The sequence below is a fragment of the Tinamus guttatus genome, unplaced genomic scaffold (assembly GCF_059628265.1).
Source record: "Tinamus guttatus ecotype Peru unplaced genomic scaffold, ASM5962826v1 Tinamus_guttatus_pri_ptg000197l, whole genome shotgun sequence".
NCBI lineage: Eukaryota > Metazoa > Chordata > Aves > Tinamiformes > Tinamidae > Tinamus > Tinamus guttatus.
Window position 1 is genome coordinate 3,225,542 of NW_028288731.1, and position 18,932 is coordinate 3,244,473.

General features: G+C 40.7%; 2 protein-coding genes across 2 annotated transcripts in view; one reads left to right on the top strand and one right to left on the bottom strand.

Annotated features, from left to right (window-relative positions):
* Window positions 1–6,992, top strand: part of NBEAL1 (neurobeachin like 1) — a 55,992-nt gene extending 49,000 nt beyond the window's left edge. The window contains exons 50-54 of the mRNA XM_088523726.1: window positions 1,038–1,154; window positions 1,840–2,001; window positions 3,068–3,216; window positions 3,910–4,045; window positions 6,682–6,992. Of these exons, the coding sequence (XP_088379852.1) occupies window positions 1,038–1,154; window positions 1,840–2,001; window positions 3,068–3,216; window positions 3,910–4,045; window positions 6,682–6,783 (666 nt within the window). The 3' untranslated portion in view covers window positions 6,784–6,992. The remainder of the gene's footprint in view (window positions 1–1,037; window positions 1,155–1,839; window positions 2,002–3,067; window positions 3,217–3,909; window positions 4,046–6,681) is intronic.
* A 6,836-nt stretch (window positions 6,993–13,828) lies between these two features.
* LOC104573220 (alpha-aspartyl dipeptidase) lies at window positions 13,829–18,905 on the bottom strand. The gene is made up of 8 exons (XM_088523784.1): window positions 18,805–18,905; window positions 18,648–18,736; window positions 17,967–18,041; window positions 17,336–17,415; window positions 16,821–16,994; window positions 15,468–15,527; window positions 14,576–14,658; window positions 13,829–14,006 (listed from the first exon to the last, which is right to left on the bottom strand). Exons 1-8 carry the CDS (start codon window positions 18,903–18,905, stop codon window positions 13,928–13,930), a joined length of 741 nt encoding a protein of 246 aa, XP_088379910.1. The 3' UTR covers window positions 13,829–13,927.
* Window positions 18,906–18,932: the final 27 nt, after the last annotated feature.

Below are 18,932 nucleotides of genomic sequence, written 5' to 3' on the forward strand. Positions count from 1 at the left end.
GACCTCAGAGTGGTATTTTTGATCTTAGATGAGGATAAACATTGGAAATTTTTTAATGTTATCTTCCCAGAGTGAGTTAAATGACGAGTCCTTCTCTGAAGACTTTTTCCTGTTTAGATAGGAGTCGCTTTTTGTTAGGTTTTTGATTCTAAATTTTTATTTGCATAATAGATATATAATATTTTTGTTGTATGTGTTTGTAAATTCTCTCATTTTTTTTTTTATCATGGTCCTTACATAGTGGCAGCAATGTCCCAACGTTGCTGTTTCTGTTCTCCGTTGCCACCTTTTTTCCCAGCTCTGTGTTCTGATGCGTTCTGCATTCCTGTGTGCTTCAGCTCTTCAGAACCTGATTCGCACTCAAATCCCTATCACACAAACCAGAGCAGTGTTCTCTGCAGATCAGTTCAGGACACCTTCCCTTGAAGCACAGGGCTTACCTTAAAACTGTTTGAAGAATGAGGTTATACGTGCCAGCAGTCCACTCACTGGAAGAAAAGTTCTGCTAGATAAGAATTATTGCAGACTTTCCATTGTATCTCATCCGAGTGACAATCGTTCAGAGAAATTGTTCCTTTCTTAGATAAAGGACCAAAGTTGCTGTAATTTTTAGCAAAATACCTTTTAGGCTCTGTGAGTTTTAATATGAAGGTGATGCTCAATTTCATGGTAAACTGCAGAAGCTGAACAAGCCAAATACACAAGGAAGGGAAAAATGGGTCTGTGAACCCCTCCTGTTAGGAGTGCTCACTGTGATACTTGCATACCTGCTCGTGCAGAAGGATAGAAGCACCTCAGCTGAGCAACCCTCTTTCACATCCATGTAGTAATTGCAAGTTCATTTGTTCTTCTGATTTCAGTAAATAGGGCTGCTGACAAAAGGCAGGAAATTGAAATTGGAATGGGTGAGTTGTGACTTTGGTTCTGGCCTGTGTCAAATATCCTTCTCACCCCAGTGATACTGAAGATACCAGAAATTATTTTTTTTGTCCTTCAGCTGCAAGAGAATGTGTCATTGCACTTTTTGTTACTCTCAGGGAGGAGTGCCCGTAGGCCTGGCACCTAAGCCCTTGCAGATCCTTTATGGGCACACTGACGAAGTTTCCAGTGTTGGCATCAGCACTGAGTTGGACATGGCAGTGTCAGGATCCAAGGTAAGCATCTTCATGCTCTCCCCTCTTTTGATTCTTCTGTACTCAAACCCTAGAGCATATTTAGTGCTGATTAACTGTGATACCAGAAATGTGACCTTTTCCCAATTTCTTCAACCTTGTACATCGAGATGATGACAAGTACCATCGTCTTTGCTGCATGCTTAAATCAGTCTGTCTCAAACTATGTTCTACACAACATAGGTCTTGGTTACCATGTTGTGCTGCTTTTGGATAGATGAGCTTTGAGTGTGCAGACTTGTTTGAAGCTTATCAAACTTCTCCTAGAAATAATTCTGTGACAGAACTTTGCTGATTGCTTATTCTCGAAGGCTCTTCACAGCTTACTCCTGCTCTATTTTGCTGAACAATGCTGGCCTAATACTGACCTTTTGCTGCACCTAATTCTGATATTCTTAGCTCCTGTGATATGTGAAATGGCTACTTGCTGCCTCCCTTCTGCTCTTGACTTATTTGTGCTTGCTTGTTTGTTTATATGGCTGTATTATGAGTCCCTGAAGGAAAGGTTTTGTTTTGAAGAATCCCAATCCCCAATTTAGGATTTAAATGCTTTCACAATACTCCCTGGGTATCACTTTTTCTTTTTACTATTGTTTCCATATGATGCTGTAATTACTTAAGAGGTTATGGCTGAATAACATCACCTACCTACACTTGGTCTCTGCAGGATGGGACTGTGATTATCCGCACTGTTCGGAAAGGTCAGTACATGAGGACTTTGCGGCCCCTGTGTGAGAGCTCTCTGCTGCTGAATGTTCCCAACCTGGCTGTGTCGTGGGAAGGTCATATAGTTGTCCACACCAGCATAGAAGGAAAGACCACTCTTAAGGTACTTAAGTTCATGGAATACCTTTGCTTGTTTTGCTGGAGAGTTTAATTCTAAACTGTTTAATTTTATCCTGGTTTCCTAAAGAGATGAGGCTTTTGATTGTCCATATCTGATCTATTTGTTTCCTTCTTCTTAATCCACTAGCTAATTTTAGTGAAATTTGATGGAGAGAGAAAAATTGGAGACATCCTGAATTTCAATAGGTTTCTTAAAAATCTCTTAGCCACCTGTGAGGGAGATGCTTAAACATATATTAATGAATCTTCATCAGCTGTTTTGGGATGCGAAACTAGGAGAAAACAGTTCCACATTTTCAGTTTCACAGAAATAATAGGGAGCTCCTAATTTGGGGTGCTTGGTGCCTGGAACTGCACTAGTGTTTCTTGGCCTTGGGTTGGAAAAACTGCAACCTTTAAGGTTCCCTGTATAACTTGGTCAGCCTACTGTCAGAGCAACTGCATAGTTGTTTTGATAGAAATCACAAAAGCTTAATTTTATGAGCATTGAAAATTGTCTGAAAGGCAAGTTTATTGTAGATATTCTGGCTACATTGGGAGGTTGGGGAAGGATGGGACTGTGGTGGAAAGCTGGAAAGTATTAAGATGGTCCTGTTGGCCGCTTCTTTAATCTGTCAGGAGTTCCTTGCTGTGTGCGGACAGTGCTTTTACTTGTAGCTCTGTGAAATAAGTGTTTCCTTTTGCCTTTCCCTTTCTAGAAGGGTTAAAGAGCGGGCTCTTCTTCCTTAGTGAAATCTCTCAGAAAAAGAATAGGAACCTGCCCATAAATATCTTAATGTTTCTTGAAAATTTTGAATTGATCGGATGAACAGGTGAAAAGTTACTGTGCAACAAAAAGTAGAGAGGAAAAACTTTAAATAGGTGTTCACACAATGTATACTGTGTATAGGGTGTGGGCTCAGTTCCCTTGTATCATTCAACAATTAAACTGCTAACAGGAATATTGTCTGATTACTGCACAAGTTGACTCCTGCTAGCGATCTTGAAGGTACAATAATGCATTTCTAATCCAATCCCTCCTTCATGACCTTTATTTTTCATCTCTTCAGGATAAGAATGCCTTACATCTCTACTCTGTCAATGGGAAGTATCTGTGTTCTGAGACTCTGAAGGAGGAAATATCTGATATGTGTGTGACTGGTGAGCATATTGTGATGGGCAGCTTGCAGGGATTCCTTTCCATACGTGATCTCTACAGGTAACGTACCAGCACCAAGAGTTTATTACTGAGATGCAAACACAAAAGTTCCTTTATAAATTGTTATGTTACATGTTAACTTCCATTCTTATTCCAATGATCATGATGAAGGTGGCAGCAATAGCTTTATTCTACTTTGCTGGAAAATTCTGGAAAATCATGTTGATGGGGTGATGGAAAATAAGAGGTCAAACAGGCCCCTTTTCTTACACCCGTTTACCCTGATTATGGGCTGGAACTGACAAAATGTAGAGAGAGATGTGTCTGTGATTGTCCCCATGTCACTGGGGATGGCACAGCATCTGTGGGATGTGTTTCTCATGTGGTCTGATTTGACTTTAAATTCTGTTTATTCTTACTCTTTGTAGAGCTTCACTGCCCTTCACAATGGTCTTAATGGAACATCATGGGAATGGTATTTGTCCCTAGGGAGCTGCAGGAGTGATGTTGGTGCTGCTCAGAGGAAATGTCTTAATCTACTGTTTTACCTATCTATACTCATCCTTGTTATTGGAGCTCTACTGTGGGATGTGATTTGGTCTTTCCTTAGAAGTTCCCAGTAATGAAAATTGCAAACTAGATGCTTGAGAAACTGTTTTTTATAATGTAGATGATAATTTCAAATGCAGTGTTATTCTCTGCAGTATGTACAAATAAATATGTAACATACTTCGCACTTTTTGTTCATTTCAGCCTGAATCTCATCATTTCCCCCTTAGCCATGCGGCTACCGATTCATTGCATTTCTGTCACCAAAGAGTACAGCCACATCCTTGTTGGCTTGGAGGATGGCAAGTTGATTATCGTTGGTGTTGGCAAACCAGCAGAGGTAAAACCCACCATCAAGAACTTTCTCTACCGAACAGTGGGAAATTCAATTATTTCAGCTTTCCAGTTGAGCAAGAGGTCTCCTCTATGGCAGGGAAAATTTAAGAACAAATTTCAGTTTTCAGTGGGGAAGAAATAACTTTTGAGACTGCTCTACTGAGATTTCTTAGTAAGAATCAAAGGTGCATAGGGATCGGAGATGGGAAACTCGTTTGGACTAACCTCCAGGCTTTTATCACTGACATCTGAATAAGCAAAGTCATACTAGCTAACCTTTTCTGACCATGTTAGTGTTGTCAGCCACTACTTGAGGAAATATTTTTCCAGAAGAAAATTGGAAACAAAAGAATAAGCTACTTTATTTCCTTTCTATGGTTTCCATCAAATGCCTTTTAATATGCATTGACTAAATTTGGGGGGAAAAAATAATTGCTTCTGTTAAGAATCTCCAATTGTAAATGCACAAAGACTTATTTTTGTAGCTTCCCAATATGCTCTCTGCTCCATATGGTGAATATAAACTTGTTGGTACTGCATATGCAGTATCACATACAGAGCATCCATCTGTCAAATAGCTATGCCCGTGTTTTCTTGCACAAAACAGATTTTGCTTTAAGTACTTCTTGTCATGACTGTCAGAGTGCTTCAGTTAGCTTTAGCCTGCCTCTCTTCATAACTCAACTTCCATTGTGCTGCAGTATTTACTTGGAATTAGGATTATTGCTTCTACATGATCTTCAGCACATATCGGAAAAGTCTGTGTTGACTTAATTTTATAATCTAATTGTTAAAATGGTGTGTTTGGTATTTAAAAATATTGCAGGGAGAAGAGGCACGGCTGAATGTTTGAAATGTGCTTCTGAGCATGATAGATTGATCTTATAGCTGATGGCGGGGGCGTTTCCACCAACTTGTCCACTTGGACAGTTTTTTCCTATTGTAGAATTGATGAAGAACTACTTAAAATGTGGTTAAACACATCTTTGTAATGGCAGTTTTAGTCACTGTCACTTCTAAGTTTCTTAGAAAGAGAAAAAGAGAAAAGGCTGAAATGTATGTATCTCATTACACTGAAGGCTTTTTTGTTTTCTTTTAGTTCCTAATTATATCTATTTTTCTAATTCTGAAGCAGGTATAGTTTCAACGACTGGGTTCCTTTTATGGTTGTAGAGACTTTCAAGCAACTTTTTCCCAGTATTTTCTGCTTATAATTCAGATGATCTGCAAGATCACTATCCATGTAAATAGATTTAAAACAGCTATCTTAGGGGTGAAAACAAATCCTGTATTTTCCAGTTTTCTATTATGACATGAATCATTATATTTGTAAAGTGGGGGGGACTATTTATGTAGTTATTTTGGAAAGAATATATAAATTATTAGAACTTTAAATACATCATGCAAAAGTATACACCACTGTATTTCCAGCTTTTAGTTATACTAATCCTTAAAGGGAGATACCTTCTAAATGCACAAAATGAAATATTGTTTGGTATTAAGATTGACCTCTAGTCTTCCTGCATTGACAGTATGGTCAGAAATGAAGTATAACAAATGTTTTTTGTATTTTAAAACTACCTGGCTGCTAGGGATGTTACAGAAGGCTGTGGGATTATCATGTGGTAGTGATGAACCCTTTCAGCATGGTGCCTTTCCTACAACGCTGCTGCTCTGATGGTCTAGTTCTTAAACTCCTTTGTAGTATTTAACTGTTGGAAAGGTGCTTTTTTCCTGAAGTGTGTGCTGTTAAGACATGCATCTTCTTTAGTAACCTATAAGAGGTTTTATATCCTAAGCACCTGCCAGACTGTGATCAGTACTGGCCAGTCATAATCTGTGTGTTTAAGGAGTTAATTTAAAAACAGGTTATTACAAATTGAGGTCATTTTGCAGATTCACCAGACGCCAGATTTAATATAGCCTCTGGTTGCTTGTAATCTGTCTTTACTTATGGAATATTTGGTATGAATCATTTCTGGTTTAAATTTTGCATAGAGTACTCCACGGGGGATCTTTGGAAGACGTATACCAGGAGCTTCCCTTTCTCCCCTTCCCTTCTGGTTTAAATTTTGCATAGAGTACTCCACGGGGGATCTTTGGAAGACGTATACCAGGAGCTTCCCTTTCTCCCCTTCCCTCCTCCTGCCCTTGCTGCCCTGCAATATTCCATCACTTTAAGGAAATTGTCAAGGATTCATTTCTGTTCTCTCCTCCTTTTCAGTTGTAGCAATTATTATTTGAAATGCCATTTCTACTAATTTGGTTCATTTTTATTTGACATTCTGCTCTTCTATTGCCTTTCTAACAAAACAGCAATCTAAACTAGAGTCTATTTCTAAGACATTTAAAGTAGGTTAAGCATTTAGTCTTTGTTACTTGACAATATCCCTTTAACTGTTCAAAATCTGAAGAGACAGAGATTAGTGTTTTGTCTGTTGTTTTGTGTCAGTCCCAAGAATCATCCCAAAGTGTAACTTTTTGTTTATTTGTTTTTAAATATTTTGTGTTGATATGATTTTGTTTATGCAGTACCTTTTAGTGTCTGCGCTTCACCAGAATCCGTGTCTGAAGTTCCTTTTTAATTTATCCGCCTTATCCCTTCCCCCTCCTTTTGTTTCTCTGGATTACTTTAAACAGATGCGCTCAGGTCAGCTTTCCCGAAAGCTGTGGGGATCAAGCAAACGGCTCAGCCAGATCTCATCAGGAGAGACTGAATATAACACTCAAGATCCCAAGTGAACTGCTGCTTCCACCTTCTCTCATGGATTCCAGAAAAATGCTTAATCTTTTTGTCACTTTAAGCATATCTCCAACTTTCAGGGGTTTGATTCTTAACGATCTGTTGAAGATGAAGCTATGGTAGAGGTACAGTAATTTCCATACATACCCATGCAAGTTAACTTGCTTGCATACTTAGCCTTGTTGAGTTGGGCACAGCAGAATCCTCTCTAAATAGCTGCTAAAACAGTGTTTCAGGGAAACAAGCCAAATACCCCAAACTTCCAAACCTAAACTTGCTAATTTAAGTAGCACTTGATTTAAAACTGCATAGGGCCAGATGCTCCTTGATCACAAGGTATCTGGCTTTGCTTTGACAACATTGCGGTTCCCCAACAGTAAACCAAGATTCCATCAGTTGTGCTGGTCTGAAATGGGGACAGCTGACATGACCTTTTCGATATATATATGTGTTTTATTTTTATTTTTTTAAGACCAATCCACTTGTGACTTATTCCTGTAAATGGCTATTGCTGTCTTTTTTTTTTTTTTTTGTCTAGTTCTAGATTTAGGCGTTCTGCAAGGAGCATCTGTGTTGCACTACTTGATCAGAAAATGAAAAACTTCAGAGGAGTTGAAGGAGGTGGGAAATACTTGCTGCTGAAAACTATTTATATTATTAAGTAGACTAAGACACACTAAGAAATCCTTTAATATATTTTAGGATCCTGTAGAAATAAATATAGAAGAAATAATCAAGTATCCACATTGGTTAAAGATTCTGTTTCATTAGTAAGGCAACTCTTGAAGAAAAAAAAAAAAAAAAGAAAGAAAAAAACCCCACAGATTTCCACTTGAACAACATTACATACAGCTCACTTTATTTAAAGAGCACCTGGTTGTTTCTTTGGTTGGAATTGGAATTCACCAAACTGGTAGTTAGCTATATTTCTGTTTCTGGAAAGCAAGCAGGAAAACAGTTAGTAGATCCTGTGGTGATGTATGTTTAATACCTGGAAAAGGAAAATAATGGATCCTTGCATGTTCTCTACACAGCAGAGTAGTTATGGACTGGATGCTGTTCTTGGGGAAGACATTAGTGAGTGGTTTTGTTTTAGAGATATGTGATAAGAGAGTGCATGTTTTCCTGTTGCTCTGGCATTTTGTGAAGTAAATGTTAATGTTTGAAATAAGTGCTCTATTGTTGGGAAAGTGTGGTGCTAAAGAGAAAATGTTGTATCAAAGTGTGAGGTTGTGTGTGTGTGTAATATGTATTTATATGTATGTATGTGTACTGAAAGAGGATACTATTCCCCTTGCGCCTTTTGGGATAAGGCAGAGCTATAAGTAATGTTTCCTTTGGACTACCCCTTTTTCCCTTCTACCATAGCTTTTCTGTTGTTGTTATTTTTATTTATTTATGGAAATGAGTATGTGTTGTATTCTCTATAAATGTTACCAGATATTCCCTGTGGCTGGGGAGCTATTGAACTACCTGAGGAATTCCATTATGCATAATTTCATTTCATTAGCTTTAACACAATATTTAAGGAGTCTGTAGAAATAGTAGTACCTCTGCCCCTCAGCCCCTTCAGGGTAACCTTTAAACTCTGTTAGTCCGTTACAACTTTCTCTAATTTCTTTAACTGCAAAAAGTTCTCCTTAATGATTGTGTGTTCTGAAAAAACAAACAAAAAAAAACCCCTACTATGTAACTTTAGGAAGTGAAATGATGAACTAGACTAGTGAGAAGTGAGTCTATGCATAGTTGCAATATTCTGACTAGTCCTTGTGGCTGACTGGATCATCTGGAAAGCTAGGAGAACATCAGAAGCATTGAGGCAGAGGCACTTGTCAAGACAACTTGTAATTTCCAAAAATTTAAGTAGTGTGTTCTTCAGACTCTGTGTACACACACATACGCACACGTGCGCACACACACATATTCTGTGCTTTCAAATAAACTGTAAAAAAAGGGAGGGCCTAAGTGAAAAATACCAACCGTTTATAATTGATTATTTATCCAATAACAGTACTAAAGATATGCTGAAGTGTTAAGTGTGTGTGTGGAGATGTGCAGTAGGTTTGTGCTTTACTTTTTCCCAAAGAAGGGGTTTCTGAGGAGCTTCAGAAACTGAGAAACTTTCTGAAGAAACCAAGAGGTCCCAGCTCTGACCGGGTGATTGTTGTGAAGAAGGAAGTCAAAAACATGAGCTTGTTGGGGCATTGAGCTAGGACTTTTCTAAGTGTGCATATATGTACAATTTTCAGTGCATATATGAGGTTAAGTGTGTATATTTGCAGGGAGAAATCAGGATGTTTCAGGCTAGGAGAATCAAGTGTAAAAATGGAGGATATAAGTATTTAGTTGTGTTTGGCCAGAACGTGGGTTTCCCGCTCTCAGAAGCGTGGAGAGGTTCACATATGGGTTCAAGATCCTCATGTGTTTTAGATATGCTCATACAAAGATGGAATTAGTAAATGTGTGTAGAAATTTAATATTAAAGAATACCGAATATACTGTGTCAGCTTACATAAAATACAATGTAGTTGCAATAATCAGGATGCCGGAGTTTAGGATGAAGTGCTTTGTTTGAATGTCATCCTTTCAGTGCTTCCCAAGCATTAGGTGATACACAGAAGCATCTGGGAATGGTTTAAACGGGAGCAGTTCTTGGGCTCTTGGACTCGAGACTGCCGCAGCAGCAGGAGGGAGGGACGGCCGGGCTCGGAGCTGCTTCGCGCTCCGTGCAGGACAGCAGCGTCTGGTGACGTTTGTCTCTTGCAGTTGAGGATGAGGGGTAGGTGCTTCACACACGGGAAGCTTCCAGAATGCCTGCAGCAAGACCCCCGTAGGCTGAAGGTGTGTACTTTGCCTTTATCTAAAACCTGCTTTAAGTACGGCATAGGCAGTAAGTGCAAGTATTAGTTGGTATTTTGCTTAATTCTGTTTTAACTTTTTTGCGAGTCATCTTGAGTGTTTTGCCTTTTTTTTTTTAAAGAAAAGGAAGAAACTGGCTTTTTAGAGAGCTGTTCAGGTTGATTGAATTGTAGTCTGTTACGCAGTGCACAAGGAATTAGTGAAGAGACTTCCTTCAAGTTTTTTTTTTTCTTCCTTTTCCTCAATGTAATAAAGTTCAGGATCCCACCACATTCTGTTCTTCATGTAGAACAATATATATTAGTAAAATAATTCATGTTTGCCTCAAGCTAAGATTTATTTATTAAGTGTAAGAAGTAAAGCTGTGAGATGAAAATTCTGATTAATTCAGAATAAACAAGTCTCAAGTGCACAGTTGTTTCATAACACTGCATTAGTCAAGACCACCATGGTGGATTATCTTGCATTTAATCTTATGGATGCCTGTAATGATATTTATTAAAGCTGAAAATATGCTTTCTTTGACACTAAGTAACAGTGTAAATATATGTATCTGAAAGAAACTGAAAATTGACTTTCTTTACATATCTGTATATAAACTAGATCAAGCAGTTAGCTCTATTGACCCGCACAATTAGAACTTGTATACCAAAGGATGATGCTTAGAAGACATCCCTCCTTTAATTCAAGTTTAATGTATGGCAAACTTCTCTTCATATTTAGTTATGCTTGGTGGTATTTTTTTAGTGGTCTTTTATCGATAAACAAGAATCTCGTCTAGTCTGTATGGTTTTTGTAGTGTAGCAGCATTCAGAAAGTTAAATGTTTGCTGTTCAAGTTGGCATCTGAATTCTGTGAATTATATTGTATCAATCTGTTATCTAATACTCACAGGGTATCTAGAAATCATGTCTTCCATCATCCGCATATCTTACTAACACCAGCACAAAATAATAATAATCCCCATCTCAAAGACAACCAGAATTTTTCTCATTGGTTAATGCATATTGTGGGAATTGCATTTTAGGAAGCTTGTTTGATTTAAAAAATAGACTACAGATTGTTTTGAATTTGGTGACCTTGATACAAGCAATCTTCCCCCCCTTCCCCCCTACTTACCTTAGATTGTACATGTTACTGCAAAACAGATGTATCATTGTCTTTGCAGGCTTTAAATAGTCTATAAAAGTGGCCATTTTATAAAGATTCTCTTCAAAGATGTATTTTTGTGTCCTTAAAAGGAAGTGCAAAGAGCTATGCTCCTGCACCGTACAAATCCTTTATGGTACTGGTAGTGGTCCTATATCATGCCTGCAGGAATTAATTTATTTTTCTTTGCAATGCACAGTAGCTGTTCAATCCTCCCTGGCTCGATGGGAGCTCTGTACCCGACTGTCCTAGACCTCCTTCCTCTCCCCTTCCCTTCCAAGTCCCTTCTGGTGATTTTTGTTATGTCACATTGGCTAAAGAATATATCCGTGCCGTGTATGCATTGTATTTGAGAGTGTTTATCCATGGGTTACAGTACAGTGGGGAGCTTTAAAGCTGGGGAGAGAAGGTGCCTGTTCCCACCAGCCTGCCCGAATGCCTAAACGGAGACTCGCTGGAGGCTGCTGCTCTGTATGGCCCCCAACGGCACCTCTTCCACAAGTAAAGGCACCTTGCTGGCCATGTCAGGTGCTGAGGCCGGAGACTGTATATATATATTTTTTTCTTTCAAATAATTAAAAAAAAGATATGTATTCCTATATGAACCTAAGGTCTGACCTAATAAATACCGTTAGATGAAAGCCCTAAGGAGGTATTTAATTTGGAGAATTTAAGCATATGCCTGGGTGCTTTCTAGAATGGGCTCCTCTTGCTTTTTGGTTGAAAAGCTCTGTAGCTTTCAGGGGTGATACCTGTTAGTAGTGGTCAGGTGCTTGTGAAAGTTATGCTAAGAACAGTTACAGATGCATACTTTCTCTGGGCTGCTTGTCAGCATTTATCAGCAAAACCTCCCCAAAGCAAATATTATAGATGAGGAAAGAAATGCTTCTCGGCATATGCTATGAAGTGCTACTCTTGTGCAAACTGTTTTTAGTTGTTCTTGCTGAGTGTGAAAGTTGGTTTTGGAGTCATAGGTGATGCTGTAGGAAGCCAGTGACAGCCCTTAAGTACAAGGGTGTTAGTGAAAAGGGGTGTCCAGTAACAGATTGTATTAATTTACATTGCTTTAAAATTGTGCACATTTTTTTGTCTGGGACTGCAGAGATCCAGTCAGCGATACAAGATACACTTCCTCTTTTGGGAGAAGTAATAGTTTTTTTGCAATCATATGTGCGTGGATTCCTTTGTGCCAATGTCAGACTGGACTGAAGCGTTAGGAAGATGTTTCCCCTTCCATCCTGAGGAGCTAAATTGGTCTATCTCTAATACCCTTGTTTAGCACATGCTAAGCAAGAGGTTTTTTTAAAAAGCTACTGCAGTTGATAAAGCTAAGTAATAAAATGCTGTTGTCCACTACTTCACTATCATAGTCATCAGATTACCTGAGTGCAGAAATGCCTCCAGTGGCAGCACTGCCTGTTCTGCACAGGTTAATTTTGAGACAAGTGCTGTTTTTACTACTGCCAGAAGCCAGGCCTACAGTCTTAAACACCTTGTCTGTAAGGAACCATTTCTAGTGTTTAATCAGAAATATCATCTGTGCAATTTTAGTTCACCTCCTTTTGCTCTGCATGTCTGGAAGAAAAATGGTGTTTTGTTTTTTTGTCATCTTTTAATTGCTACTTACCCAAATGGCCCAAGTAGAATAGCTGTTTCATTGGTTTTTGCAGAAGAGTTCCTCCAGTTGTGTGTGCTTTTTGCTGGGAAAACTTGGCAAGTGTTTCCCGAGTATAGCTCTGTGATTAGACTCAGTGCAGACACAATTTCCTAACCCATCTTCTCTCTTAGAAACCACCTATATTATGGTTTAAAGCTGCTAAGGTGTCTTTAGATGTATACAAAACATCCAGCCATATTTATCATAGGTGTTAACTTAGAGAACACTCATTTATTTATCTAGTCAGTATTTACTCTTGAGGGAGCCATGTTTTTTGCCTCAAAACAGCTGCTCAAAATTAATTTACTCATGCACCCAACCATACTGCTTTAGTCATAAGTGGCTGTGAGCTGTTACTTGAAGAAAGCCATGAGAAAAATATTTCAAGGACAACTTGCTGTCTGTGTTCCAATTCAACCCTTAGCTATGTAGGAGCAGCCTCATCTAAGAGTGGAGAAAATGCTGCTTTTAAGAATGATCTCCCTTTGGTCAGGCTTTTGTTGGAAACTGCTGCTACTCAGTGTTCTTGATGAAGCTGAGTGAGCGAGACACTTGAACTTCCTTTCAGCATTTGTTTAAATCACTAAAGCTTAAGGGGGTGGGGGAAATAAAGGCCTTACTTATAGCAACATTTAATCATATCCTCTGGTAACTTTTACAGATTGTGCAGTTATGTGATTACAAATGGATTTCTAAATGCCAAAAAATGCCTTTCTTTAAAGAGTTAAATGTTAGGTCTGAGGAGTGGTGAATATATCCAATTTCAAAGATAAGCCTTCAGGCACTGTAATGAACCTGTTAGTCTTCTGTGCAATATCTTTTTCCCTTCTGGGTGCTTTAAGTGTATACTGTATGTCTTATTGTTATGATCAGTATGTTTTAAGAGTGTGTATATTGGCTAATGATGGATTTTTTCTGTACAGCATGATGGAAGATGTTTTAAAATTTTGCACTTTTCTAGGATTTGCAAGTTTGTAACCTAACAATTTTTAAGATGCACACTTTTGTACATAACTAGCTTTGTATATATCTAACATGGGTCTGAAGCAAATAAAAATAATTGAATGCATAAGTTCTCACTTTAATAGTGCAAAAATGAAACTAATGGTATGGCAGTCCACTAAATGAACAGTTCTTTCATTATGCAGGTAAAGCTAGGCACCAGGAGCAACGGACTCCATCTCCTGACTGAATTGTGTTAAGGAAACATTTTTAGTGGGAGAGGAATTAAAGTGGAGACATGACAGCACAGATCCTTTCAAACTAAGAATAGCTGTGATTACTCCAGCATGGTAATGTAAGTTTTGTGCGGAGGGGCATAACTGAGAAGGGTGGGGAAAAAGAGAGTCCACTACTACATATTTAAGATCTTTATTTATCAAGCGAAGCCTCTCCCCATATCCTGGGACTAGGTGCACCTCTTCCCTTGCTCTCCCTTGTCTTCCCAGGTGCTGCTTTCTGCTGCAGTGTAGGCAAGGCTACAGCCTTTGGAGATCTCTGTCAGTCAGGAGGAAGCTGAAATCTGTTCCAGGTTCGTGTTCAGTTGGTTTCTTACCCCTGTAACCAGACAATGCTGTAAGCTTGAACAGGAACTAGGAGTACTGTGCTTCCATCTGTTCCTGGCAGCGGCAGAACAAGGCATCTTCACTCCATGCCTAGCAGAGTCTTGACTCCTTTTATTCCCAGCATCATGGGCATAGATTTATATGCATGGATTTCACAATAATAGTCATAGGACTAAAGAAAGGATTTCCCTGGTCCTAGAATTTGACAAATCAGGGTCAAAGTGGCACTTCCCTAGTCTTCGATAGCACTGCACAGCCTGACTGCTGGAGCCGTTCTGTGAACGGTAGCTACAGGTCAGTAAATAGCACTAATGGATGTAGTGCCCCAGCACTGCCTGGGATAAGTCAGTCTTCCCTCACAGTACTGTCATATTTCCCCCTACTTCTGAGCATAAAGCGGAATTCCTATTTTCCCCTCAAGAGAAATGGAAGCATGGAATTAGGTTAGGTAGCCTCTGACATGGGTGACACTAACTAACTGCCAGTAGTTGAGTAGCAGTCTGTTTTCCCTTCTAGCTGAAGAAGGAGACTTATTCCATCAAATTCAAATGAAGCATTTACCTCAGAAACAGCCGTGCTCCTGTCACGCCTTGCAACGTGGCTTTGTCTCCTTCCACTAGCAGCACTGCACCTTCCCGCAGCCCCTTAGGTATGTGGAAATACTTTAATATTAGTTTTCAAGCTATTTGAAGAGCCAAAATGCTTGTCTGGAGAAAACCAATGTCTGAAGTGTAGCTTTCCCTGACTACAACCAATTACAAGATTTTCTCCATCACCAGTTTCTGACTAAGATGTTAGGACAAAATAGGTGAGTTAACTTGCTTCTAAAACAAGTTATTTCTTGATGTTTAGTTTTGCATTTTAACGACAGGTATACAACCCCTTAAGGACGAAAAGGAAAAAGTCTGTCCCCCAACTTATTTCCACTACTACCTCTCTTAGATTTAGTGCAATCTGCCAAGCAACAACCAGTGGACAAACTTTATGTTCCAAGCTCAAAGTGGGTGCTGGAACAGGACACCCAAACTTCCTGCTTCTTCAGGCATACTGCAGTTATAAGCACACTACTGAACAGGCAAATACATCGTTTTGCCACTCACAGTGATTAAAACAGAATTATGAATATCCAGGGAGAGGATGTATCCTAGTATCAACATGCATGCCACCTCTAGCTTGCATGTGCCTGATGGCCAATGGCTGGACAAACTGGGGCTACCAATTTAGTACTTTAATAACAGGACTCTGGGCATTTAACATGCAGTACACTTTTAATTTCTTCTAATAATAATTTTCTGTAGATGATAAAAATCCACCACTGAAATTGTTAGCAAGAATATCATCAGTTTTGCACACCACAGTTTTGTCAGACTTAGCAGGTAGGGGAGCCCACACTGAAAGCTAGCAGGGTTGCATTTAAAATATTTAGAGCGCTACAACTGTCAATACTACGCACCAGAACTGGAGGGGTGTTTGGTTCTTCATGATATTGGAGAATTCTTTCTTCTCTTGTCTCCTGCAACAGGAGCATTTACTGAATATGAATTTAGCTGTCCAGGCAGTAAGTTAGGATGAGAGATGCCCAAGTTCCTGACACTGAGCAGCTTCATAACATTAACAAAGCAGGCACTTGCCCCTCAAGCAGAATGTTTGGTTTGAGACTAATCTGTTGAAGGAAGTGACAGCACTGACTCTAGTGGATATGGATTTTAGCCTGTATCAGTAGCAACAACTGCTGCAAGGTGATCAAACAGAACCTGCACAAGCCCAACCCCAAACCACCCTGAAAACTCACTTCTGTTCACTTCATCCACTGATTTAGTATTTTTAAAAAAAGCTAGAAAAAAAATCTCCATGCACTCGCCCTCAGAACAACAGCACTGAGAGTGGTGGTGCAAGCAGGTGTCTAAGATGCCCTCTTCAGCCAAGAGGGTGTTGAGTCATAGATTTCTATTGATTAAATACCTACTTGTTTGTCCTCAAGTAGAAACTACATTGAAGAATGCTACTGGCTTTGCCATGTTTCTTGAAGATGGCTGCTGTGAACTGAGCAACAGAAGTTAGAGAAATCAAACCAGAAGGATTTGTTGGTAAGGAAACACAGCAACACAGCAGGCACTTGGTACAGCACAGGGGTGCTTACCCCCTTCTCTCAGGGAAACAGCAAGAATTATTCACAGGCAAAGATTGCTTGCTTATCTAGAGACAAGCAAGCTAAAGAAGTGAGCACTTACTAGGTAATCTAAAGTCTAGAAGCACATTCTGATCCTCTATCCTTTAATTTGTCCTCTTACTCTAAATAATCTTGCTAGCCCTAGAAAAAAGCTTTTATTATAAGGAAGTATTTGGTCTGTTACAACACCTGCGGCCCAGAAATTGCGCTCCCAGGAACTGGCTCCAGACTTGGACTCTTGTTTTTTAAAAGGTATGTTTAAATCTGGTCTGAGCAGCGGACCAACAAGCAAAACTTCCTACAGCAGAACTTCTCAGAAACATATTGCATGTTATCTGTTAGTTTTTCTCCACTCCCATGCCAGGTATGAAGCAACACTTCAGAAGTTTAGACACTGCAATATTTCAGTTTGTGAAAAACAGTTTGTTCCAACTTAGTAATGCTATTGTCAACTTCTCACTCAAAGAGCAGTAAAATAGTGGAAGGCAGTAAACTATTATTGCCTCATAGGCATTTCCACCTGCCCAAGGAAGCAGTAGTTAAGCATGCCATAGCTTTGTAAAGCTTGGGAAACGTACACTATCCTTACAACTCTGCATCCTGGTTAGCGTGTTAACTCTGACATGCTTTACTTACACCCATGTGAGTGCTTCTAGGATCTGGATCCAGGTAGTGAGGGTTGATGTTAAAAGGAACTAAACCCAGGGCCTGGAGGGAAGGTGGGTAAACAATTGGCATGTCGTTCGTTGTATTGATGCTGATGGTAGCAACATTAGTTCCTGCACTGGATCCCACGTAGGGAACTCCATCCTAAAAGACAAAAGTAGTGATGTAGCATGCAGTATCATAACTAAAGTCTGTTTTACAGTATCTTCTATCAGTCTCAGAAGTCCAGCAGTCAGCTCAGACTTAGGCCTTTTAGCTCATTTCTCTCCCAAGGAGAGTAGTTCACCACTCTTATTTTGCCAGGTTTCAAAGACTAATGGCAGCCTAGTTTGGCCACAGATTTTTGTTCACCCCCTTTCAAGGGAGGTCTCAATGTTCCAGGCATATTGGAGACCAAGATACAGGATCAGCTTGGGTTTGTCTTGAGAAAAGCTTCTGCATGAGCTCCTGCCTGTCCAGTTTGGCCAAAGTTGTGCAGTTCTTACCTCAAGGACTCTTTTCCTGATCTCCTGTATCAAACTGTTGTCATAGAGAGCTTTCAAGAGACGAAACGTGTTGCCACCTCCTGCAGAAAGAGAGTCCAGCTTATTTAAAATGCTTTTACCACCTGCTTTTCACAAAGTCATTACAAACTTGCTAGACTCAGTGTTTCCCATGTTCCATGCAGGGTTTTATTCTGCTTTGAGCCAGCAATAAGGCCAGAAGCTTCAGAGAAATGCCACTGGCTCATGTCCCAAGTCAGACTTGTAACACTAACACAGGCTGTTTGACAGGAGATACTGCTTTAATACCCTGGCATGTGATACTAGGACTAAACTCAGGTTGAGCACAGCAGACCTGAATCCCTTAAACCAGATAAAGTGATGATACAGATTCAGAAAACATGTTTTTAACTCTGAAGTACTGTTAAAATTAGTAATTTGAAACTGGTCGGAGAAGCAGTTCCTCTGATGGATCTTGCCTACTTCTTTCTCGGCTTGCTGTTCCTCAGGGAAACGGTAGGATTGTTTGCTGTAGCTTCTACTAAGTGCCAGGCCTGACTCCTTCTTCCTTGTCTCTGCAGTCCAAGCTCTGAGCAGGACTAATCCAGTGCACAGCACAGGAAGTAAAACTTACCTACAAATATTGCTTCAGATTTCCTTACAGCTTCCACTGGATCACAAGATTCATGAATGCTGTCCAGCCCATAGCCTTAAATGAAAAAAAGAACATTGACCTTTGGCAGTTTTGTTTAGAGGAGGGATGTGGAGCATTCCCTGTCCCCTCCACCTCTCTCAGGGCTACCAGGAAAACTCTGCAGCCTTTAACTCAGTAGCAGGCACAGTCTTGTGCTGATGCAGGGACCTGTATCCAGCTGAACTGAAGCACATATTTCCTTCATGGATCCACGTACCCAGGGTCTAGAAGAGCAGTGGATTGCACTCAGTGTAGGGCAGCTGAGCATTCCCACCAAGCCAGAAACCAGCAAAGGGGAAGGAGCTGTCGTTCCTCAGTTAGGTACAGGATCAGAACAGCCTATGCCATCATGCTCGAGTAACTGTAGCCTTAAAAACTGATCTGGAAAAAGTTTTACTAGGAGTGAGATGGGCGGCTTCGCCTTGCAGGGAGAAGCGCCGGAGGCCGCATGGGCGGCAGCAGCCAACTCTTCCGGGACAGGAACGAAGGGCCCTCCGCGAGGCGGCCAAGGGCTGCCTCGGCCGCAGTGGCAGGTCCAAAGCTGCGGGGCAGGTCCAAAGCCGCGGGGCAGGCCCGCAGCTCGGGCCGGGCCGCCGCGGCGCGGCAGGGGCGTCCCCTTACCCAGGCTCTCGAAGCTCTCCCTCGCGCGCCGGGCGTACGCGTCGCGGTCGTGCAGTGCGTAGGGCACGAAGAGCACCCGGCGGACCCTCCTGCGGGGACAGCGGCAGCCGCCTCAGCGCGGCCCGGCGCGCCCGCCGCCCGCCCGCCCCGCGCTTACTCGCCCAGGAAGCTCTGGATGTGCCGCTGGCAGTGGCCCAGGTAGCCGCCGCCGCGCAGCGTGGAGTTGGAGACGAGCAGCAGCCGCCGCCGGCTCCCCATGGCCGGGCCCGCTCCTCCCCTTCCTGC